This window comes from Protopterus annectens, chromosome 2.part0, assembly GCF_019279795.1.
Source record: "Protopterus annectens isolate FY-2018-M chromosome 2.part0, PAN1.0, whole genome shotgun sequence".
In the NCBI taxonomy this organism is placed as follows: Eukaryota; Metazoa; Chordata; order Ceratodontiformes; family Protopteridae; genus Protopterus; species Protopterus annectens.
In genome coordinates, this window is record NC_056728.1 from 1266927911 (window position 1) to 1266955121 (window position 27211).

General features: G+C 40.0%; 1 protein-coding gene across 1 annotated transcript in view; it reads right to left on the reverse strand.

Moving 5' to 3' along the window:
* The window catches only part of TEK (TEK receptor tyrosine kinase), a 767861-nt gene that overhangs the window by 257129 nt on the left and 483521 nt on the right, over positions 1-27211 (reverse strand). Inside the window, exon 11 of the mRNA XM_044061437.1 lies at positions 7324-7458. Within this exon, the coding sequence (XP_043917372.1) occupies positions 7324-7458 (135 nt within the window). The remainder of the gene's footprint in view (positions 1-7323; positions 7459-27211) is intronic.

Here is a 27211-nt window from a genome sequence, read left to right on the forward strand (position 1 = left end):
CTCCAGCCCTCTCTCCTAACAAAATTAGAAACCACTTACAATAAAGTCACTGGATTTGCTGCAAACCAGTCCTATAAATCACACCACTGCCTCTCCCTTAACTCCTTAAACTGGCTAGAATTCCCCCACAAACTACTTTCCTCACAGCTGCAGGTTGTACATTCCATCTTATATAAGTCCTCCTTCTGTCCAGATATCTCTACTCCTGCATCCCCCTACACTCCTCCCAGGACTCTCAGAAGACCAAAATCTGTTCCAAATCTACAAGCCAAAAAGCGCAATAGGAAAAAACCTGTACTGCTACTCCCTCTCCCTCTCCTGGAATAAACTTCCTCTAGACATTAGAAATATAAATCACCCGCAAAAATTCAAAACTGCTCTCAAAAACCTTCTAACCAGCTCCGGGACCTGCCACTGTAAATACCCTCCATGAACTTACCTGACTCTGCCCTTCACCAACCCTTATGACCCTTTCTGACCTTCTACATAACCTCCCCACCAAATCATGTTTCTCTTACTAACTATTCTTTACTGCTCTCCCCCTATTCATCCTGACTTATTTAAACCCTCTGCAAATAACTAAGTCAATTGCTTTTGACTATCTCACTCAAACTAATTGATTGCAAACAATCTTTTAAAAAACTTGTAAATCAAAGACTGTACATTTTATATTGAAAAATTGTTTTGCTAGTTTAATTACTGTACTATTTTTATATTTTATGTTTTTGTTTATTATTGAAGAGCTGTTCTCCCCAGGCCTCTGCTGAAAAAGGGCAATAGCTCAGTCAGACTAACCCAGTCAACAAATGTCAAATAAATAAATACAAATCAATTTGATGAACTACAGTTCATGTGTTCATAGAAACAGTTATTTGGGTTTATAGTATCAAGCACCTATATCCAATAACAAAGCGTATGATTTTGTACGGTTGCTACGAGCAATGTATGCAAAATATTTGGATGTTTATGATAAGTTATTAGTGAGTGTATAGTGCATTCTTTGGGTTGCTTGATACTAGGAACTGCTTTATAATAAGATGTGGGATCATTCTTTGATGTTAGGAAAATTATGAAAATGGTTATGACAAAAGAATTGGAGAAATTTCTTTTTTGCATAAACAATTCTAATAGATGTGTCTTTGCAAATTTAATTTGTGTACAGATGGAATTATTGTAAAATGTTTGAATCACATGTAGTCTTGGATTTTTCATATATATATATATATATATATATATATATATATATATATATATATATACAGATAAAAGTCCCCTACTCTTTTTAATAGGTAACATTGGATCTCTTATACTGGTATCTCTTACAACCATTTGAGCTACCACTCAAGCAGATGGGACCTCAGTTTAAAATCTTATCTGAAAGACAGCACATTCAGGAGTGAATTTTGTTTAGAATTGTTTTCGTTTTTAATCATGTTTACACATACTTGAGCGTATGGGAAGGGTCATGTGATTTTTCATTATTTAAACCTGGGTTATTTGATTTGTAATTATTCTGATGAAATCACAGAATTAAAATAAATGAAAATGCTTAATCAAATTACATTTGTAGTGTGTGAAGAACCTATGTTTGCTTTCTTTTGGGGGGTATTGAGTGCAGTACCTCTCTAATACTGAAATTCAGTGTCAGCAGTTTCAGAATTAATCCAATCACCTGGAATGGGAATCGAGCCCACAGACTTCTGGTCTTCCAGCACCAAAGGCAAGCATGGTACCTCTTTCGTCACTGACTGATAAGTTCTACATATTCTCATATGAATATATGGTGCATGTCATGCCATTACAATAAATATCTTAATCCCTAGACTAGAATTTGCCTCATCACTAATAACTAATCTCTCTGTATACAACATTTCATTATTCCAGACTACACAACGCAATGTCTTTGGATTTATAAATTTTAGTCTATCATTAAGAACACCACTACACTTCTATTCAGGAAGCGAAATGGCTCCCTATTGCAGCAAGATCCACTTTCTCATTATACTTCCTTTTAACTACTTCATGACAGATACTGCCCTTGTTTTTCATTTCATGAATCTTCACATAGTCTTTGCACTTCTAGCAACCTTAAACTTAAACAGGTGATATGTTATTATAGCCCTGTGCAAATGATCCTTGACAAAATTGGTTCCAGTATCCTGGGTCAGTCTTTTTAATTATATTAGAGCCTTACAGGATCTATCTAAATTCAAGAAAAGGTTAAAATATGTCCTAAGAAATATAAGCGCAAATGCTTCAAAGATGCTGACTATGCCCTTAGAATAATCTCAACAAATATAAATAATATTAATCCTACTTCTAGACATTCAATGCATACTGCTTGGCAAAAGACTTTTCAGCTATGGTGAGTATCTAGAGCAGGCAGCTAAGAAGAGGGTCATGCTTGTTTCTGGGATTGTATGCAGCATTTCTAAAGTAAAGGAGGGTTTTGAGAGAAGGGGAAGTGTAGTGATCATTTAATACTTTGCATGTTTAGAAGGAAAGTAACCCATAATTCTATGGACAGCAAATTAGGTGTATTACTTGTCTGGCAGTGGTGTGCCTGGGGGGTCAGACGAATGCACCTTTGAATTCTGATTTCTGTACTTTTGAGTATGTGTTAAGTACTGGGATATCTGTAGGTCAATGAATGGGATAGTATATTCTGGTCTAGTTAATAGTAACTTATTGGCAATAGCCTATCTTGCTTCTTTAGTGAGGAGGTGGACGATTCTGTAGGCTACTTTCAGATGGGTGAGAGACCTCAGATATTGCAGTTGTATAAGTAGGGAAGAAATAATACGTTTTAATCCAGAATTATTTCTAGGTATTTTGTTGTATATGAAGAGGAATCATCTGTGGGTAAAGGGTTGTGTTTGTTTGTGAAGTGGCAAACTTCTTATTAGTTTGGAACAATATTAAGATGGAATATTGTGGATTTATTAGCATTATATGTGAGTTTATTGACTTGTAACCAGTTCTAAAAGTTCTTGAAGTCCTTTTATATAGAATTACTGATTTTAGTAAGTGATGCATGTGTTTTAGTGGGAAGAGGCTGAATAGGACATGCTAGAGGAACAGATTTGTCTGCCAGCGACTACCACATCTTTGGAATAGGCTGCCAGTTCACATGAAGCAGAGCACCTCTATGACACTGTTCAAAAGTAACCTGGAAGAGTGGATGGGGCACCATAAATTCTTACCAGGGATAACACCCACAACAACCCTCCTGGACATGGGCAGACATTAATAAATACAATCCTGGGTATTGACTAGAGTATCTATGGTATTACATTGGGTTGAAACAGCTAGACTTGAAATGGCCTCCAGGTCAATAACCTAGTAATCTCCTATGATCCTATGAGTTATGACAATGGGTTACATTATATGATAGCTGATGACATGCACAGGGTGGTAATAAAATGCTTGAATGTACAGAAGTAAAAGTACATCCTGAAAATCCTGAAAATGATAAACATATTTATGATATCTGTTTATCAGTGTGTGTGTGTGTGTGTGTGTGTGTGTGTGTGTGTGTGTGTGTGTGTGTGTGTGTGTGTGTGTGTGTGTGTGTGTGTGAGTATGAGTGAGTGTATGTGTTTTTGTACCTACTTTGATGAACTGACATCCCATTCAGAATTGGTTTTATTTTTTGCATATTTTGATTACTGGGATAGGCTCTGGCTACCCCACAACCCTGCAAAGAATAAAGCAAGAATGCATGTGTGTGTGTGTGTGTGTGTGTGTGTGTGTGTGTGTGTGTGTGTGTGCGTATGTGTGTGTGTGTGTTTCTTTGCTATATATCTCACTAGAAGCTAGTCTGAGATGGACTAAACCATCATTTGTATCTTGGATTGCTGATATAGTTCATACAAGAAACTTAGTTCTGTTACAGCCTTTCTAAAACATACTTCTCTCATCAAAAACTCTGGATAATGACAGGAGTCAAGGTTTTGAAATATTTCAAATGTTACAGTAGTAAATGAAAAGCATAACTGGAGAACATAAGAAAGTTTTCATCTCTTTCATTTCTATTCCTGGCACTCACCCGCAGACTCACCAGCATACAGCCCCCCCCCCCCTTAAAACTCTTCTTCTTTCCCTGTCACTTATCTAGTAAGAAACAAATGGTGTGTTGTTGAAAACATCCATGACTTACCTTTGAGTTTTGGCATTGCCCAAAATTTCTCTTCTGAATATTAGGTATGTGCTCATAAGAAAGCCCTTCTAAGCCTCCCTAACATGGATGACAGTGATAGTACTATGTCTTGCACAACCTTCTCAAAATGGGAAATTGTGTACCTAAAAGTCACTGTATTGTAATAAATCTTAACCATTCAGTAAGGCACATCAAAGCTTCAGATTCCAAAATGGAAGCAATTAGTCTTATATTATTGAAAATGTCCACCCTGAAGAGATTACATACAATCCCACTCTTGCTAATCTGTGTTTGTTAAAATTCCTACAACTCTGTTTATAGGCAGGCAGAAATGCAATAAGATATATGGCTTACATGTCACTGAACATACCTTGGGATAGTATATTCACTGCACTAGTAAGATATTGACTAGCACTAATAATGGTTAATAGCTAAATTAAATTACTGAGTTAAATTAATTGATGTCCTATTGAAAAATTAGTAATATCCTATGAAACAGAATGGTCACTGTCCTGTAACGACCACCATTACAACAAAAGGCATAAAATTAAACTCATTCTAACCAGATTTGCATAAATCTCATTTTCCATTACTACAGCAATGCCCATTTGATTTACAAACATAGATTTATGTCCTCTTTGTACAAGAATTAAAAATTACTGTCTTCTTCTACTCCAATCTCCTCTCTTTTCAGCGTTATCTTTTCCAGTATAACTAGGACACTGACAAGCTGATGAATAACAACAATGACTGACAAAAGATATAAAAATATACATGTATGAAATCTAGCCCTTACGCTTGGCATCAATATAAATCAGCTCAACCTACATCTAAAAGTCTGCTACAAGACTAAGCAAAACTACAAAATCTTGTTTCATTCATGAGCTATAAACTTAACTTTTTATCCAATATCACACCAATGCATGCCCTGTACTGTAGACTTAAAGTCAACTACCCATCCTGTTCCTTCTTTCTCAAGATTAAGGATAACATGTGCTATGAAGACCCCCTTTTCAAGTAGTAGTTGCAGTCTATAAAAGTTGGTCCTGCAATCTAAAACAGACATGACAGCCATGTCTGACATAGTAATACAATTATTACTTTTCTGAAACAGCACGCTCCTAATGCATGAAACATACTATCCTATTAATATAATCAGCATGAAATTCCACTCATTAGGCACCTCGGCACCATAAAATATTACTGCTAATCATTAGCGGCCCAGAGTTCCGCTGTAGCGACCCCTAACCGGGAAAAGCCGAAAGAAGAAGAACAACAAAGTAACTGTTAATGTTTCATAGGCACTGTATGTTGCAGAACTTACAGACATGTTTAGATGCAAATTCTGAATTAAATAATTTATTAGAAAAATAGAAATTTGTTTAAAAATGTATTCCTTTAACATAAAATGAAAAACACTCAGAAATTACATTCATCTGCTTCCAGTAAGTGTTTCTTTCTAATTACGGAATGCAATGCTGTGGGCTTTCTTAATATAATAAATACTTTTCTTCACAAAGGACTGGAAGTCAAAAATGAAGACATTATAAACATAGTTAAAGCACACAATGGCCTAGTGGTTAAGGTGTTTGCCTTATAAACACAAGGTGCAGGGTTTGAGTCTCACAAGGGATAATTAGCTAGGCTTAAAATGGCTTGCAAGGGCAGTTAGCTTAGTACTAGCTCCTACTCCAACCTTAACATCTTCAAAAGCCATCTTCATTCTTGCCTCCATCAAAACTGGAAATGCAATTGCACTCTCAAGCCCATTCCTCTCAAGTTATCCTCCCATTTCTCTCCTGGCTTACCTCATTTTCCTACCTGACCTCCTTAAATTTCTCTACTTAGATTCCTAATTAGTACATCCTGATTTCAAACCATAAGCCAATATTTCCTCTTGAACTATTGAAATTGTTACTTGTTATTCTTTTATTGATAAATGTTATTTGAAATACAATTGCCTCTGAATACATTTTTTTTTAATGTAATTTTCTATGTAATTTCTTTTTGTAATTTCTTATTGTAATTAAACTTCTGGAGCTTTTCTCCCCGGGCCTCCACTGAAAACGGGCCCACAAGCCCAGTGGACCTCCCCGGTAATCAAACTGAAATAAATAAATAAATAAATACTAACCTATGAACACCTAACTGAAACTCAACCAAATATACACAATCGGCTGAATACAAAACATACTGACTAACAAAGCCACATTGCTACATATTATTTTTTTGTTAGGAAAACAAGTCTTCTTTATCCCACGTTGGGAGGACTACCTCTCACACTTATGGTCCTAATTTATTTTCACTCTGATTTTTAAATACCTCAAGGTAAGGGGATCCTTTTCTTCATAGTAGTAAAGTACTCACATTCTACAAATATTATAATTTTAGAGTTAGAATATAAAAAAATAGTATATGTATGAGTGATATATCCCCTTACACCGGGGTGTAGAAAGATTTGGTCCTTACAAAGCATTTTATTTAAATATGTGGTTTCCTGTCTGTTCTTTCCATGAGTTTAGCTTTAAGTTATTACTAGTGAATTGGCCATGACTCAGCTGGGTGCATTTTGAATGGGCTTATTAGTCACCAAGTTAAATACTCGGGTTATTTCTGCAATTCCAAACTGCATCATACATGGAGAAAGTGTACCCAGTAGATGTACTGGTTTCCCTCCTCTTTTGTCCAGCTAACTTTCTCCCAGTTTTCATTCCACTGCTGAAAGCAGTGAGAAAAGCTAGATTTTCAACGTCCCCAATGGGAGTGCATGTGCAGTAATTAACATTAACACTTACAGCTTCAGATTCTAACAATATATGTTAGACTTCAACCAAGTGACCATGATATCAAATTAATTTGACTTAGTTCACCAGAAGATTTGCCACAGTAGTAATATAATGTTCCATTTGGCTGGACCAGTATAACATTTCCTGTAGCTATATTTATTGCTTGTGTGTACTTATGGCTGGAAATGAGAATAACAGGTTCAGACATTTTGTCCATGGTAGTAACTACAGAGTGGAACCATGTTTAGCACTGCCCCCCCCCCCCCAACTGTGTTAAACTCTCAGCCATAGTGTAATCCTCGATACATGTTGTTAACCACACATTCAGATTATAGAAACATAAACCTTAAAAAATATAGAAAATGTACTAATTCTTACTGGCTTCATATGTCTCAAAGCTTGCTTGAGGACCAGGATTCCCTTCACCTCCCTCACCAGGGCGAAACAGCTGAACTGTAACTGAATAATTAGTCTGTGGCTCAAGATTTTCCAGTCTGACTATTGTTCCAGAGACTAAGGAGAAAAACAGAAAAAAATGTTATATCACCAACTTCCAAATATAAATATTTCAAATTTAACAGTGTTTCCTTGGGTAGCTTGCATCTTTTTCCTATGAAGCTACCAAAATTAAGGGTGTTCTGTTGTAGTTGTTAGCAAAACCATGTAGGAAGACATTGTAGAAATGCAGGTAAACGTGTTAAAGACTACAAATCTGACCGCTATGGATGCTTTCATGCTATCACTTAGAGAAGTGGTTTGATAAATACATCTTCAAATCTTGGCATTCACAGACCCTGACACTAGGTTTGTGTGTGCTGTCTTCTGTTACGTTTACCATGACCAATGAATCAGTCTTTCTGATGCCATCTTATTTAAAACATCTGAAGGACTTCACCAAGGATTTTGTTTTAAATAGTATGGACTTCTTTCACAATATTTAAGAACTGCAAATTAACATTCCCAAAAGTTAGACTCGAGAGAAAGAAAAACATGGCACTCAGCACTGCCTCTGTGACAAGTATATAGAATGAAATCTGGCATCCTCTTTTTAATCCAAGGGTTATTCATATACTGTCCCATGAATGTATTACAGTTCAACGATGCAGATCTGTTTGCATAATGTAGTTTCATCTGCCAGTATACAATGCCTGATTTGTTCTTAAATGTTTCGATACATATTTTGTCTTATTAAAGATTGCTCAGAAGTGAAACTTTTACCTGGTTCTCAATGCCTATAAAACAGAGAATGTTAACACCCATGTGATTTGCATACGTATCATTACTATTATGTAACCAGTTGTTTAATGGTACCTTAAAATGATTGCTAAGTATTGTGATGCAGTAGCCAACTACATGATGTCTAGTAATATCTCATACTTCCGCCCAAACATATTATTGGATGCATCAATAAATGAACAAGCTGCATAAACAAGAAATATTCAAGTGGTACATCTCAAATGAAATTTCAGTCAGAATGCACATAAGCATGCTTTTTTTTCTGATCATTACTTGGGATATTCAGTTTCTTATACGTCAGTTTCCACAATATAAAACCTTCTTTCTCAGTGCAAATCAGTTTGTCAGTGGTTTAGAACATTAACTGAAAACATCACATTTTATGAAATATACCCATCTCAGGTGAAACACTGTAGAAATGGTTTTAATCGGTTTGAATCAATAACTAATAGCCTTACTGATCTGCATCAGAAAATGGAGGAATTTACAGTATAGCCATCTAGGCAAAAAGGAACAACTGGAGAGCAATGAAACTCCAGTAAGAAGGAAAATGAAAAACTTTCTAGAATTTCTGATGATTTGGAGAACTCTGACATACACTGCTTTATATTTATTCTTCCAAATGAATCTGATATCCAAAATTCTTGTGAAATAACTTAAAAACGTCGAGATGGAACTATACCTAAATCTTAATAAAAGATTGGATCATATAATATTTCTCATGTTTTTTGTATACTAAAGCTCTTAAAGGATCATACACAGCCAGTCTTCTTGTCCTTTTTGCGTCTTTGCTAAGGGTTACTGAGGTTTATTAAATCAGGAAATGCAGAAGAGTTGTTGCTCTCTCTTTAAAAATCTGCAAACAAAATGATGTGCAGTTGAAAATAGTTTTCTTAAAAAAGATTCATCTTACATGTGTTAGAATTGCTTTTTTTCATGTGAACTTAAAGCTTTTGATCACACAGTCAAAGCATTGCCAGCGTGAAGCATTTGGATTTAATCAAGCCTGAAATCTGGCATTCCTATTCAACAGTGTAAATTCAAAAAAGCAACTTTTGTCAGAATATCTACAACAAAGAATTCCTATTTGGGAATAATGATGAAGACAAAACCCTACTGCATCTTCAGTAAGTGCCAGCAGAAAAGTTTTAAGACAACCCTCCTCTAAGAAAATAATTTAAGATAAAAAAAGCATATTTTGGGTACAAAACTTAGCACAAAAAAAAACTTAGACTTCTGTTGCTTAGTCCTTTGAGTTATTAAGTTTATGATGTAAAATACCAAATGTATGCAGCCTCTGTATTTTGCTTTGGTTTAAAGAGGTTATACTTTTAGCTCATATTCATAACATGGAGCTATATTATTACTGAATGTTAAAATCAATTCAGAATGCATGTTGACTTGCTTTCCTAGGAATGTAATATAGTTCAAGAATGCAGATCTGTTAGCATAATCTAGTTTCATCTGACAGCATACACTGTCTAATTATATTGAATCTTTGGATACATGTTTTATCCTAATCAGGATTACTGAGGAGTTGAACTCTTTCTTGATATTGAGTAAGACTGAGGTAGAGAACCAGTCCCATATAGCGTACCAGCCTACTATAGGATGGACACACACACACACACACACACACACACACACACACACACACACACACACACACACACACACACACACACACACACACACACACATACTTTAGAAGACCATCATATCACTTACTGAACACCTTTGAGGTGTGGAAGGAAACTGGAGACCCTTTTAAAAACCCTTGTAGACACAGACACAGGCATGCCATGTAGATTCTAATAGAAGCTCTGCAGCTGGGATCTGGACTGCATAATCAAGTATGCTGAAGTAGCAGTGACAATTACTGTACTAATTTTTCCTATGTGTTAACTCATTGCTAGAAAATATGTAATAGGACATTTGCACTTTATTTGCCTTTAGCATTATTTGTATAAGACAGTGAAGATTTTTTTTTATTTTAGAAAGTATTTAAATTGATTATTTCCATTTTATCACTCTCCTAGTACTGTGGTGCTGCGGTAGCATTGTCGCCTCACAGTAAGACGCTGTCCGGTTTCATTCTCAGCTAGAGCGTTTTCTGCGTGGAGACATGCGTGAATGGGTGTACCATTGTTGAAGGTTGTGCATCAGGCCTGGCAAGCCGGTACATAAAAATCAACTGCCAATCATTAGCGGACTAGAGTTCTGCTGTGGCGACCCCTAACTGGGAAAAGCCGAAAGACACAAAAATTTCCATTTTATCACTATTCTAACCTTATCCTTTGTAACAGTAATATTTCATTGTTTTTACATACTGTTTAATATGAGCAATTATCTTTGCATAACCATGCGATTTTGATTGTTATATATCTCCCTTTATTAACCAGGGCATTAGGAGGAGATTATGTTATGATTATTTCTTTGCAGACACTTTGTCTTAGCAAGTATGGCACCAAACTTTTATTCCTTTGGGTTTGTAGGGATGCAAACAGCAGATAACACAAGCTGGATATGTAAATGGATATGGATGTTGCAGTGGTGCAGTGTTAACATTGTTGCCTCACAGCAAGAGGTTCTCTGGTTCAATTCTGAGCTGGAGTGCCTTCTGTGTGGCATCTGCTTGTCCTCCCTGTGTTCGTGTGGGTTTCCTCCCACATTACAAAGATGTGTCTGGAGCGTTTCTCCCTGGGTCTCTGCTGAAAATTGGCTTCATCCCTAGTCGGACTTTCCCAGTAAATAAATAATAATAAATATGAGCACTTGTTTGTTTGCTGACTATATTCCTTACACAAAACGATGATAGATCACTCTCTAGTTCTTCATAATTTATTTCTTGAATATAGGTCAGAGAATTCTTTTATATTAAAGAAATCAGACACAGTAAGTAGCTGACTGTCACATTTCTCTTTAGGGAATGGAGAAACTGCACATCAGCATCCTGATTGGAGAATGAACATTCTCCAAAAGGGTATTAATGTACAGGCAATGCCCACTGAAAAACGAGTCTGCCACTTCATTGCATCATATCAAGCTGCCGCAGAACTGGGACTAAAAAAAAAAAAAAAAAACTAATGGCCACCATTATTTTATACTTGCTAAGCAGTAAAAAAATTATATGTGTGTGTGTGTGTGTGTGTGTGTGTGTGTGTGTGTGTGTGTGTGTGTGTGTGTGTGTGTGTGTGTGTGTGCGTGCGTGTGTGCGTGTGTGTGTGCGTGTGCGTGTGTGTGTGTGTGTGTGTGTGTGTGTGTGTGTGTGTGTGTGTGTGTGTGTGTGTGTTTATGTTTCTGCCTGTGTGTGTGTGAATGCACATATGAAAGCTAAAGAGTGTGTGTGTGAGAGATCAAGAGTGAGAGTGATCTTGAGTGAATGTATGTATGAAAGCAGAGGAGACTGTGTGAGAGAGATTGAGAGAGTGAGCAAGCTTGTGTGAGTGAATGCATATATGAAAACAGAGGAGAATGTGTGTGAGAGATCGAGAGACAGAGAGAGAGAGAGAGAGAGAGGTTTTGCATGCATAGCTCTCAAATATCCTAATTTTCACAGAATGTCCAGATTTTTGCCTCATATATTATGTCTGTTCCTCATAAAATTTGTGGTTTTCTGAAGTTTTGTGGCAAATCAGTGAGGAGTGAATTCACTAATTAATGGCAAGCATCTGAGTTTCAGGCTTTATATCTTTCAGAAAATGCATTGTAATACAAGACATTTTGTTCTAGGAACTTTCTAAGTTTCTAAAAGCTCTATTTAAAATTTGTCCCTATTTTTGGGGCTTTGTCCCCTATTATTTTTGGTTTGTTTAGATTTTTGTGCTAAGAGGTTGAGACTTATGATTGTGAGTGAATGTGAATATAAAACCAGAGGAGACTATGTATATGTATGTGTGTGTGAAAGCAGAAGAGACTGTGTATGAGACAGGGAGAAAGACTGAGAGAGAAAGAGAGAATTGGCTCTCTGTAAAATTGTAGTGTTTTACTTGCTTATTTATTTTAAGTACTATATTATTTTTTGTATATTGTTGATGTAAAATGCTTCCTCCAACACCATTAACGTATGCTACAGAAAGTTTGAAACATTAGACTGAAGAACTATTTCACATCAAAAATATAAAAAAAAAATAAGTAAGTAAAACACAACAATTCCGGCCCCAAAACCCGGACCACTCCACAAAAGGAGGGGGTGTATCCATATTCATAAAGGATACTCACACCTCCAGGTTGGTGGCAACGCATGAAGCTTCGGAAACCATCCAGGTGCAACTAACAATAGGCAAAACTGCTCTACAAATTGTAGCATGCTACAGGCCACCCTCTCAAACTCAGGAACCCCACACAGCCTTCCTGAAGACACTGGAGGGTATAAATGTATCTCCAAACACCATCATATTGGGTGACTTCAACTACCGAATATAGACTGGGAACATTACTCAAGCCCTAACTTTCTAGCCCAACGGTTCCTGGAGTTCATAAATTCAAATGCCATGGAACAGCTAGTCACTGTTCCCACGAGAGGAGAAAATATACTAGATCTCATTGTCACAAACATGGGGACAAAATGCTCCACACGGAAGTATATCCCTCATTGGTGAGATCTGATCATAAACTAATCTCACTGGAAATCCACATCCGCCCCACCCCAAACAAAAAGACCATAGTGAAGAACTTCTCTAAAGCAAACTTCACACTACTCAAGACTGGTGTGGTATCCTTCAAGGCCCCTGAGTCAGAGGAAACCACAACCCAAGCTCGGAAGCCCTTACAAATGCCTTCTATGAACACCTCCAGGACTGCATGGATCAGGCAATCCCAAATAAAACCAAGACTCTTTCCACAAAGGGCAAACGTCCAGTCTGGTGGACCCCAGCCATTAACAAACTTTACAATAAGAGGAGAAAGCTATTACATGATAGAACAAAATCCATAAAAGGGAAGTCACCCCTGATCATTATTAGCAAAAAATACGAGCACTCATAAAATCAACTAAGGCCAATTTTGAGAGAAAAATTGCCATGGATTCAAAGGACAATCATAAGGCCTTTTTCAGCTATGTTAGGAACCTGGGTGGAAACTCACAGATATGCTCAGAATTAGTCCAAAATGATACAAAAATCACTGAACCCACAGACATTGCCAACATACTGGCAGACAGGTTCAGTGCAAACTTCACCCCCCTCTCCCCCCTAAAGGAGAGATAACTATCCCAGCCGAGTGTAGCCTCCCGGACATCTCAAATGCGCAGGTGAAAGCTGCTCTCTCTAAAGCTAAAACACAGCATCAATGGGACGGATGGTGTCCCCAGCTGTGTGCTACACGAGCTAAATGAGGAATTAAACCCGCACATAAGGCAGCTGTTTAATCTCAGCCTTACCACAGGATACATGCCCAAGGAGTGGCGTCACGGCAACTGTGGTCCCACTCCACAAAGGTGGCGCCTCACGGACCCTGGTAATTACCGCCCCATAAGCTTAACAAGTCTAGTCTGCAAAGCTATGGAGAGGATCATAATGGAGCTCATAAACAAAGATATAGGGGACTTGCAGACATTGGACCCGACCCAGTTTGGCTTTGTCAAGGGAAGATCATGCCTTTTGAACTTGGTGACTTCTTGAAATAGTCACCAAGGCCATTGATGAGGAAAGGCAGTCCATACAGCCTACCTTGACCTTGCAAAGGCTTTCGACACAATACCCCACTCGGGTATTGTAGAAAAACTTACCAGCTTAAATGTAAACCCATATGTCACAAGATGGGTTGCAAACTGGCTTAAGGACGGAACCCACAGGGTTAGAGTTGCTGGCGCTGTGTCAGACTCCAAGCCGGTCACAAGTGGTGTCCCACAGGGCTCGGTCCTTGGCCCCTATTGTTTGGCATCTACTTCTCACAAGTACAGGCCAACATGGGAGGACTTTGGCTGACAAAGTTTGCAGATGACTGCAAACTGGGCCATAGTGGAAAGTGCATCGGACACTGATATCCTTCAGAAGGGACTCACGGAAACAGATAGCTGGTGCCAGAGCCATGGCCTGAAGTTAACGCCAAAAATGTATAGTCATACCCTTCGGGAAAAACAAGGTAACCCCAAGCTACCATATAGGTGGCAATCCACTAAGCACAGAAGAGGTTATCAGGGACCTGGGGACCCAGGTTGACAGTGGCCTTTCTTTTGACACTCACATTGCTAAAGTGGTTAGAAAGACCTTCTACATTGCCCACCTGATCATGAAGGGATTCACATCCAGATCTAGTGAGGTCATTGTTCCCTGTACTCTTCACTTATCAGACCAATGATCGAGTACAATGCCCCATTCGGGATGTATCTCACCCGACATCTGCAGCAATTGGAGAGACCCCAAAAGTTCCTCACCAAAAGGATAAAGGGACTCCAAAATCTGTCATATGCTGCCAGATTGAAGAAACTCCAGCTCTATTCAGTCGCATACCGTCTGCTCAGAGGTGACATGTGCCTGACATACAAGGCCATGTCCAACCCGAATTAATGGACATGCTCCACCTCAAAAAATCCAAATCCACCAAAACCACTAGAGCAAGCGACTTAAACCTTAGCACGGATATAAATAGGACGTGCTGGAGGAATAGATTTATCACTCAGAGACTCCCTATGCTGTGGAATAAAATCCCGGTCCATGTGAGGCAGAGCACCTCGCTGACTCTGTTCAAGAGAAATCTAGACCTGTGGATGGGAGATCGTAGGTTTACCCCGGGAATCATCTCTGGGTCACTGCTGGACAGAGGCACAACAAACTAATGGGCACAGTATTTTTTCATATAAGGGGTGGCGTAAGCCACAATAATTTGGGCTAGGTTTATAAATGCCTTAGGGCAGATAGCCTAGTATAAACCTATGAACCTATGAACCTAATTTTATAGCTAGCCCATTCTCTAAGAGCAATAATGCCCTCCAGGGTGTGTGTTAATGTGCAATTAATGCCCTTCCAGGGGTGTACAGGCCCTCCTCCTGTGGCGTTGGCCCTCATAACACCTGGGTGGGCATTAATTACACATTAACACACTCTCTGTCAGGTGTTATTGCTTACTTAAACAGCACAACGATGGCATCTGGACTGGTTGTTATGGCAATATAAATATTTGCTGAAACTAACTATTTAAATCAGATCTGCATCAAAGTCATCTGGTCAAGAATGCATTTTTTCAGCGAAAAGTCTATCACTTATAGAAGATGGTCACTTTCTTTGAAATTTGATGGTATTGCAGTTTCCCAAATCAGTTCTTCAGAGGTCTCTGCCCCTCAGAATATTTGTGTGGGGCATTATTTCCTTATGTTAGTTTTACTGAAATCGCTACCCTTAAAAATATATATATGGTCTTCTACTGCTTCACCCAAAATTAATTTTCTTCAAATAAAAACATCTTTAATTAAGTGGATTCAGATAGCTCTATGTTAAACAGCAGTAAATTGGGTAATTGTCCCTAAGAAACTATGCACATATTATTAAAGAAATGGCCTAACTGTAAAATGATAAGTACACAACATTCAACAATAAATCTGATATTGTTAATCCTCGTTCATTCCTTACGCATGGGTATCGGTTCCGACCTCAGAACCAAGCCAGTAATTTTCCAAGCTTACGTCAGCTGCAAACTCTTGAGCTAAACTCTTACCCACAATCCCCTTCTCCCTGTTACCTCAGATTTCATTTGCCACATTGCCATTCAGTCGTGTCAGGCTGTTTCTCTTGAGCTAAGTACAGTTATTTGTTGTTTAATAGTCATTCATTTTACTTTTCTGTCAGAAAAGGTTCTATTTCATTGTCTCTTACCCTATCGCATCTAGCAACCATATTTTCTTCAGGTTTTTCTTCTCTTTTCTCCACCTTTTTATTGCGAGGTATTCTCCCTTTACCATCGTTGGCAATCTTTCCCTTTTCTCATACCTTCGGGTATTCTTTTGTACCATTGCTAGTACCCCTTTCTGCTATATAATTTGTTATTATGGCAGATAAGAAAGGTAGTCCGGGATTTAAATGGTGTTCTGATTGTGGACACAAACTACCTTCTTCAGATGCACACTCTTTGTGCGTTTATTGTTAGGGGGCGTCCCACTTATCTGTTGACCCACCCTGTACTATCTGTGAAAACTTTTCAAATAGAACTTTGTTAGAAAAGAATAACAAGCTGTTGCTGAAGGGACTTCTTAAATCTTCCTTTTCAGAGGCTATTTCTGGATCGGAGGCCTCAACCCCTCCTAGAGCCCATAAGAAAATATTGGATGTTCCCACCAAGGCTAAATCACTGCCTTCATCCCCGGCTGGGGACTCCCGCCAACCAAAACCTAAAAAGGCTAAACTTTCAGCTCCGAAGCTCACTCAGTCAGCCCCAGTGCTTTTGGTGCCTAGACCTTCGGCACCGAGGCCTTTGGCTCCATTAGTGATCTCGGCTCCGTCTTCTCCAGCAGCCTTCACTGTATCGGCACCAAGGGGCTCCACGGTTTGGACTATTACTACTGTATCGGCACCGACCATTCAGTTGGCGCAGACCTTGACCACATCGGCTCCAACATCTTACTCGGAACTGATGCATTTGTTGTTGACTCCAGTTTTGTCGGTTCCAGCCTCGGTACCGACAACCACTTTGGCACCGATCCCTGTGTCAGTGCAGACCATTACCTCGGCACCGATGACTTCTTCTGTGCAGACACCCATAGCCCAGTCTCTCTCTCTCTCTGCACCATTGTTCTCCATGCAGACTGGTGAGATGGGTACCGAGTTAGCCTCTTCCATGGACAGGCCTGTTTCTCCCTCAGTCTCTGTGAGGTCCACTAGAAGCCTTTCCAAACACGATGTGTTGCGTCTTGTGGATCAGGTGCTCTTGGACAGAGGTATCCCACCCCCCCAGGAACTATCCTTCCTTGGGAAGTGATCACCTGTCTCCAAAGACCCCTTCTTATTTTCCTCCTTCATTGCCTTTGAAGTCCATGGATATAGCACAGACTTCCCCTTCTGTGGTTCCCTTTATGGATCTCACTAAGGAACCACAGTTGCCTTCATGGCAGGAAAGTTTTGCTATGACCCAGGTTGTCAATTGTGACATGCATAGTTTGCTGCTCCACAGCCATCCAGGGACTCCGGGTCGGTAGGCTGAGCCACTTAGGGGAGGGGTGACCCCTGTCCTAGACATTCACTCCTCTTCAGGTGGACCAGCCTTCCAACTGATGGAGAAGGCTTTCGCTGTTGCTGGTGATACTGGACTGTCTATCCCTCCGCCCTCCTCTGGTACACTGGTTTCACAAGTCACACGAGCGGACAACGGGTGCAAGGGCCTCATGACATATTCCCACAGGAAACCCCTTTTCTGCTGTCTTCCCCAGCTTCTCCCACTAAGGAAGTCCACCGGAAGAGTTAGTGTAAGAGGAAGCACATGGACTCCACAGAAGAGTTCCTCACTGAAGACACAGATTTTGATGAGGGGGAAAGATCCCCTCGGTCACCCTCTGAGGTATCCTTTGGTGATATCCTTGAAATCCTGAAACAGAGAGGTGACTGGCAGTCCCCTAATCTGACCTCTGAGGAATCTGTGTTCCTGCAGGCTTTTCGCGCCCGGCCCCCTACCTCCTGGGTTACTCCACCTGCCGATGATCTTGTATGGCTTATCATACAGCGTGCTTGGAAGACTCCTGACACCATCAAAGCTATTCCCTGGAGGCCAGATAAGATTTTGTCCCCTCCTGCTACAGATACCCATTGGTCAAAAGGTCTTTCTGTGGATGCTTTGGTGGTGGCGGCCGCAACAAAAAAGGATCTGGCAGAAGAAGAAAGCCAGACTGTCCATCCCCTTAACAAAGAGTCCCAGGCCCTGGACAGGATAGGGAAGTGCACCTTTGCATCACCAACCTTTACTATCAGGTCCCTGAATTATATGACACACTTTACCAGGCTTCAAAGGGATCTGATTTCTGAGCTCTCTGAAACCTTGACTGGTGCCATGTCTGATGAGGTCTGTGACAAAGTGGCCTCTCAGCTGGCCACCATTGAGTCAATATCTAACTCCTCTATGCGACTGATATCTCACGCATCAGAAGGAGCAGCTAGAGCAGCGGGTTCAGCTGCGGTCTTGAGACGACATGGTTGGATGCACTTGTGCAATTTTGCGGAACCTTTTAAGGCTTCTTTTCTTAATGCTCCCATTGAGGCCTCCTCGTTGTTTGGACCCAAAGTTAAAAGCACACTGGCCAGATGTGAACAGGACGGTAAGACCCTTTCTGCCATAGGTGTCTGTTATTCTTTCCCTCAACGTGCTTTCTCCCGAAACCAAAAGAGTGGAAGATATGGTTCAAGAAATCTCAGGGTCCTTTCCGTGACACACAGGCCAAGTTCTCCCCTATAGGCAGAGGGGGAACTCACAAGGAAGACGCTCCTTTCAGGGCAGAGGTGGTCCGCGTAACCAGGGTTCCAGGGATTCTTTCCCTGGCCAGTCCTACTAGCGATCCTGAAGAGCGGCTCAACTCCTTTCCTCTGAAGGTTGTTGGGGGATGTTTCTCCTTGTAGCCTTCTGCCTGGCTAATTATCACCACCGATTCTTGGGTACAAAGGATTATAACCAGAGGTTATCATATCCCCTTTGATCTTTGTCCTGTCCCTTCAAAAAACCTTCCCGATGTTCCACCCAGTCAAAGGGAAGAAGCAGCATTAGAAATAGAAAAGCTGCCAAGAAAGAGAGTTATCCAAATAGTCCCTCCAGACCAGATAGGATCCGGATTCTACTCAAGACTATTTTTCGTGTCAAAGAAAACCGGGGACTGGAGACCAATTTTGGATCTCAGTGTATTGAACAAGTTTGTGAGAGTACAAAAATTCCGGATGGTCACAATACAGTCTATCCTCCCACTTTTGGAAAAAGATGATTGGATGTGCTTGATAGATCTTCAAGATGCGTACTACCACATAAAAGTGGACAAGCCATCAAGAAGATTTTTGCTCTTCCGTGCGGGAGCCAGTCACTACCAGTTCAGAGTACTGCCCTTTGGACTCTCTACAGCCCCAGAGTGTTCACAAAGTGCATGGTAGTCATCACAGCTCACTTGCGACTTCAAGGATTCCAGGTGTTTCCATACCTAGATGACTGGCTCATTTCCGCCCCCCCCCCCCAGACATCTACTGGAAAAAGCCCTGGCATACTCTATCCTTGCTGCACAAAGGCTAGGCATAACCATAAACTGGCAAAAATCCAATCTCACCCCATCTCAGTTAACAGAGTTCATAGGGGTTATCTTGGACACAAAGAACTGCAGTTGCCATTCCACAGCACAGAATTTTAAGGATAAAGCAACAACTGATTCCAATCCGTTCAAGGGAGAAATCCACGGCTCACTCAGTTCTACAGCTGTTGGGTTCCATGGCAGCCTCCATCACCATTGTCCCCCTGGCCAGGTTTCACATGAGGCTTCTACAATGGCTACTGCTCACCCAATGCTATCCCTTTCAGCATCCTCTTTCAGCCATGATTCGAGTAACCCACAGGTGCAAACAGGATTTAAATTGGTGGATGACACACAATCTGTCACAATGGTCTCGCCCCTTTTCCCCCCAGCAACCCAAGGCCACAGTGACCATGGATGCCTCCCTGATGGGGTGGGGGGGGGCTATGTCAGGGACAGACAGTCCAAGGCACTTGGTCCGAACTGAAGGCCCATCTGCATATAAATGTTCTAGAGCTGAGGGTGGTGCTTCTGGCGTTGCAAGCATTCCACCCCCTGCTGCCGTCTGAGACAATTGCAATTCAATCAGACAACATGGCGGTGGTCTGGTACATCAACAAGCAAGGTGGAACCAAATCTTACCCCCTTTGTCGAGAGGCCATGAGAATATGGCAATGGGCGATGGCTACCAACCGTTTTCTTCTAGCAACACACATTCCCGGGAGTTCCATCGTGATAGCAGACAGACTCAGCAGGTGCATTCTTCAACCTCACGAGTGGTCCCTGAATCCCTTGATAGTGGCGGAGATCTTCCACTACTGGGGCCATCCTTGCTGCGACCTCTTTGCATCCCTGACCAACTACAAATGCAGCAAATACTTCGCCCTGATTCCCCCTCTGGGACAGTCACCCAGGGATGCTCTAGTCCACGACTGGCCCTCGGGTCTTTTTTATGCATTCCCACCCTTTCCCCTCATTCCCCCGTTTCTGAAGAAAGCCCGTTGGTTGAAGAGCAAGGTTATCCTCATAGCACCATATTGGTCTTGACAGATTTGGTTCTCCTTCCTTTGGCCTCACCTACTAGATCAACCATGGATTCTCCATCCAACCCTGGAGTTGATCTCACATCCACAGAACCTGATTCATCCCAATTTGAACAGCCTGAAGCTCACAGCTTGGCTATTCCAATTCCCTTGATTGCCAGGCAGAATTGTCTTTCTTTACCAGTACGTGACATTCTCATTGCATCTCATAAGTCTTTCACTAGAATTACTTATCTGAGCAAGTGGAAAAGATTTATCTGTTGGCTGAAAGATAAACAAGTAGATCCCTTCTCAGCACCAGTGTCAATAATACTAGACTATCTGGCTGACCTTTTCCAATACGGTCTATCGGCCTCTTCCATTAGAGTTCATTTGGCTGCAATTTTTAATTTTCATGAGGGTGTCCAAGATTCCTCTCTTATGTCCCACAAATTGTGCAAGACCTTCATAAAAGGTGTGAATCATCTGAAGCCACCTTTTAGAGAACCTATTCAACCATGGGATTTATCATTAGTTCTACAAGCTCTGACAATGCCACCTATCGAACCAGCCTCTTCTTGCGACCTCAATCATTTGTCATGGAAAACCTTGTTTTTGGTTGCCATTACTTCTGCCAGACGTATTTCTGACCTTCAAGCTTTATGTATCAGGAGTCCTTACTTGATTTTTCATAGAGATAGCATGTCTCTGAGAACTAATCCATCATTTCTGCCAAAAGTGATCTCTGAAATGTCCATTAATCAAACCATTGAATTGCCAGTTTTCTTTCCCAATCATTCAAACAGAGGAGAGTATTGCCTACATACCCTAGATATCCACAAATCCATTTTTACTTAAACAGGACTAGGTCCTTTCGTAAATCTGACCAGTTATTTTTGGCCTTTTGTTGACCTAGATTAGGATCTGCTGTTGCTAAGGTCACATTAGCTAGATGGTTGAAGGACTGTGTGACCTTCATTTATAAACAACGTAATATCTCGTTGCCTACTACCATAAAAGCTCATTCCACAAGGTCAGTGGTAACTTCTGCTGCCTTCCATGTCAGAGCTTCTTTACATGACATCTGTGCAGCTGCAATTTGGGCTACGCCTCATACCTTTATCAATCATTACAAATTGGATTTGGCCTCCAGGGGAAGAGCATCTTTCGGTTCTATGGTGCTCAGGAATGTCCTTCCAAGAGAGCCTCCCAGGAATAGAGGTAGCTGGGGACTCTGTCCCATGCATAAGGAATGAACGAGGATTAACAATATTAGATAAAAAAGTTATGTCTTACCATAACGTTCCATCTGTATTGTTGATCCTCGATCAGTCATTACGACACTCCCTCCTTCCCCCTCCTGTGGTTTCTAGTGGATCTCATCATCCGGTTCTCTTAGGTTATTTGACCAGAGGTAGCCTCTACCTTCTTTGACTTGCAAACTCAATCTGAGGTAACAGGGAGAGAGGGATTGTGGGTAAGAGTTTAGCTCGAGAGTTTGAAACTGACGCGAGTTTGGATAATGGCCGGCTCGGTTCCGAGATCGGAAACCAATACCCATGCGTAATGACTGAACGAGGATCAACAATACAGATGGAACATTATGGTAAGACATAACTTCTTTTTCTGTCTACTGTTAGCCTTATCTGATGGTACAACATATGATTTGTTTACTGTCTCTGCTTTGCTAAGGGAAGAAACTTAGCTCTCAATAATCTTACTTGCGATAATTTCAGTTCTTGGGCATATCATGGAGAATAAAGTGACTACCCCTTTACTTTCCATTTACTATTATAAGAATAAAATGACTTAAAAGCAAACAAATAAAATACTGAATATGCACGTTGACAGTGCTTTCATTTTCAAATGCCCCTGTGTGTAAGAGTTCTGCTACAATATATTCCTGGCTTTATTTAACACGGAATACTATTTTTTTCATTCAAACAGCTATGAGGCGCAGTTCTGCACTAAGAACTTTTGAGTAGTATATCTTCTTATTAAGATTTAGGTTTAAACAAAAGTAAAATAATTTTCTTTCTGCTGATACTTAGCCAAATATTTTCATCTAAGCCCATTCATGTGTATTATAATTAGAATATCATATTTACATTTAAAGAAGAATGATATGGTTAGGGGATTATAAATTTAATACACCCATTTTATTTTATCTTTAGGTAGCAGTAAAAAAGATACCTTTATTTAGCACTACAGATATAAGTTCTTTGCTTTCTGATGTAAAAAAAACACAAAAAGAAAAATAATTTTCTTTTACTTTTAAGTCTATTTATGAACAATTTCAGGCCAATAGATTTTTCTTTTTGTGTTTTTTAACCAATTGGTTTTCCTGTGTGACCTTTTTACTCATTGTTTTAGTTTGGTAGTTGGGATATTTTGTAGACGCCCTAATGTTTATGGATATCAATTGGGTACAACAACCTTGTATTTCCAAAAGTTCACAGCTAGAGAGGTTTGGCTTTATTGGCCTGAAATTGTCCATAAATAGACTTAAAAGTAAAAGTAAAGGAAAAGGTCTTGGGCATTCAGAATTGCCATTTAGCCGAAACACCTGATATCCTTAAAGGGCAATTTGCATATATCCCATGTTGCCTCTGATACAAAACATTTAAGGTATCACACAGCGGAAAGTCTAGCTTTGCTAGATTTTTCTTTTTGTGTTTTTTAATAAATTGGTTTTCCATTGTGAACTTTTACTCATTATTTTTGCTTTCTGATTTAAGAAAATAAAAAGTTAATTTCTCTAAATATTGCATTTGAAGGAGTGATGTAAGTGGTTCTTGGCTTGAAAATAGGGCACATTAGCCTGTTCCGTGCGAGTCACAAATTTTATGGATCCACTATCAGCTGCCAAACCTAAAGAAAGTGTAGGTAAATTGTGGAAGAAGCAATGAATGAATGAATGAATGAAAGAAGTTGTGTTGAAAGTCTGTTCCTGCAACAGTAACTCAGGGGAAGGTAACACAAGGGATATGATGTCTCCATGCAAACCATCACCTACAGATGGTTGGCATGCACTTAGCTGTTACCCAGACATAGAAATGATTCTGTGTTTTATTCAATGCAAAATGTTATGATTAAACAGAATCTATTCCTTCTACAAGATGAATTGTCATACTAGCAGGAGTAGATATTATTGCGGTACTTCAGTGTCTGAGCGTAGTATTGTAGCGACACTGACTCATCAGTGGCTAGTGTCATCATTAGATGTAGTTTGCTTTTTCAGCTGAAGACAGATATAATTATGTGTATAACAGATCTTCACTGAGATTAAAATATAGTATGATATATTTCAGAGAAACAGATACCCTTTGATTTTGGAATTTCTTACCACTGCATTCATACACACATGCTCTCTCTCACAGACACACACACACACACACACACACACACACACACACACACACACACACACACACACACACACACGCGCGCACACACACACACACACACACACACACACACACACACACACTTTAAATATTAAGTCAGGCATTTGCATTGCTAACTTATGTTATGTAGCACATGTGAAACTCTACACAAACATGGACAGATTATATAACAGCGCAACATGTGATGTGAAAATTCAGTCCAAAAGTCGGAAGTCTACTTTTAGATTTTGCATTTATACTGACACAGGGCTAGTAATGAAGGTGTATGTGACGTCCTAGAAGATTACAACTTGTTGATGTGTAGCCAGTTCCTGTATGTGTTCCCTGAAACCTGAACCATTATTCACAGTGCTAAGCACTTAACAAAGTGCAACACTCATTGTTCTGGGCATGTGTCAGCTGCTATTAGTAATGGTGGCAGTGTTCCACATTGTACATGAATGGTTACAACAGCACCCAGTCAGTATGTGTTCTATTATAACTGGCCAGCTGACGCCCCAAATTTTTGACAGCTTGTACTCAGGGATTGAGGTCCTTTAATGGGGCTATAATCATTGTGTTTTGCATGCTGCTTTCTCTATACATACTAGGATGGACGTCAGAGTGTCATGAAGATTGATCTTGTTCATGTGTCCATTTGCTATAGATTTCTATACTGTTTATTATCTACTATTGTTGTAAAGACTACTGTTCATTATTGACTTGCAATTGTTCAGAGCCTTTCTATTACTGTTGTTTGTACATTGGAGCCTTTCTTCTTGGGCCTCTGATGAAAATGGGTCCTGTGCCCAGTCAGACTTTCCTGGTAAACACAAGCAAAAAACAATAATAAACAATATTTTTTAATTAGGACTAAATGTTTTAGAGGGCCTTTTGTTCTACTGTCTATTTCAATAATGTTCTTCATCGAGGTGGGTAGGATGTTATGGTTGAAAAAAACAAATCCATTCAATCTTGTCAATCTAGTCTTCTTCATTAAAATTAGTGTTGAGATATACAGTTTATATTTATATGTTGCACTATGTATGCAATTATTTTTGAATACTAAATTTCGGTACATTAAAAGTTTCTTAGCAAATTGTTGTTCCTTTAGGTGACAATCAGGCTGATAACATTCGTATTATAACAATTAATATTTTGTACAGTTATAGTCTACCAATTTGTCTTTAAGGTAATTATATTAGGAATATAGGAACAATACAATATGTATCTTATAGCCCGTGTTGGAGCAATTTAGTATCAGTGGATGAGTATATTACAGTACCAGAGTTTTAATCATCAACCACTTTGGTCAGCAACACTCTTGGGATGCTGTCTTGGACGTCTGCAAAGTAAATGACAACCATGAGATGGCCCAACACTGATCCCTATGGTACACCACTAGTTAGAATTTTACTTGTAGAGACGGTACCAGCAACTTTCACAATATGGGACCTGCTGGACAGCCAATGTGCAATATAGCAGACAGTGTAGAGCATGTAAGTCTTCCCAGATATTATTTAGATTTAGTTTTTAACCAATGTTATTTAGATTTTGAGTTTATACAAGTGTCTATACCCATTTAGAATTTCTTTTAGGAAGAAAATTCCTCTGTATCATCTACAATTTTCTCTATATAAAATAATAATAATAGTAAGTCCATTTCCATTTGGGGGTTTGACTGCCAGACTGATAGCATAACAAAGATCAAATGGTGGAAATTGAAAAAGGGTGATTGTGAGGTGGAGTTCAGGGAAGAGTTAAGACAGGCACTGGGTGACAGTGAAGAGTTACCGAATAGCTGGGTAACTAAAGCAGAGCTAGTAAGAGAGATGGCTAGAAAGGTGCTTGCTGTGACATCTGGAAAGAGGAAGGAGGACAAGGAGACCTGGTGGTGGAATGAAGAAGTACAGGAGAGTATACAGAGAAAAAGGTTGGCGAAGAAGAAGTGGGATTGTCAGAGAAATGAAGAAAGTAGACAGGAGTATAAGGAGATCAGGTGCATGGCAAAGAGAGAGGTGGCAAAGGATGAGGTGTATGAAGAGTTGTATGAAAGGTTGGACACTAAGGAGGGAGAAAAGGACCTCTACCAACTGGCTAGACAGATGGACCAAGCTAGGAAAGATGTGCAACGGGTAAGGGTGATAAAGGATAATGAGGGAAACATACTCACAAGTAAGGAGAGTTTGTTGAGCAGATGGAAAAATTACTTTGAGGGGCTGATGAATGAAGAGAATGAGATAGTGAATCGGGAAGTGCAATGGATTAGCAAGGAGGAAGTAAGGATAGCTATGAAGAGGATGAAGAATGGAAAGGCTGTTGGTCCAGATGACATACCTGTGGAAGCATGGAGGTGTTTAGGAGAAATGAGTTTTTAACCAGATTGTTTAATGAAATTTTGGAAAGTGCGAGGATGCCTGAGGAATGGAGAAAAAGTGTTTTGGTACCGATTTTTAAGAATACAGGTGATGTGCAGAGCTGTAGTAACTACAGATGGATAAAACTGATCAGTCACAGCATGAAGTTATGGGAAAGAGTAGTGGAAGCTAGGTTAAGAAGGGAGATGATGATTAGTGATCAGCAGTATGGTTTCATGCCAGGAAAGAGTACTACAGATGCGATGTTTGCTCTGAGAGTGTTGATGGAGAAATATAGAGAAGGTCAGAAGGAGTCGCATTGTGTCTTTGTGGACTTGGAGAAAGCATATGATAGGGTGCCTAGACAGGAGTTGTGGTATTGTATGAGGAAGTCAGGAGTGGCACAGAAGTATGCAAGAGTGGTACAGGATATGTACGAGGGTAGTATGACAGTGTTGAGGTCTGCAGTGGGAGTGACAGATGTGTTTAAGGTGGAGGTGGGATTACATCAAGGATCAGCTCTGAGCCCTTTCTTATTTGCAATGGTGATGGACAGGTTGACAGACGAGATCAGACAGGAGGCCCCATGGACTATGATGTTTGCAGATGACATTGTGATCTGTAGTGAGAGTAGGGAACAGGTTGAGGAGACCCTGGAGAGGCGGAGATATGCTCTAGAGAGGAGAGGAATCAAGGTCAGCAGGACTAAGACAGAATATATGTGTGTGAATGAGAGGGAGGATAGAGGAATGGTGAGGATGCAGGGAGTAGAGCTGGTGGAGGTGGATGACTTTAAATATTTGGGATCAACAGTTTAGAGTAATGGCAAGTGTGGAAAAGAAGTGAAGAAGAGAGTACAAGCAGGATGGAGTAGGTGAAGAAGATTGTCAGGTTGATTTGTGACAGATGAGTACCAGTAAGAGGGAAAGGGAAGGTCTACAAGAGGGTAGTGAGACCAGCTATGTTATATGGGTTGGAGACAGTGGCACTGACAAAAAGGCAGGAGTCAGAGCTTGACGTGGCAGAGTTAAAGATGTTAAGATTTGCACTGGGTGTGACGTGGGTAGACAAGATTAGGAA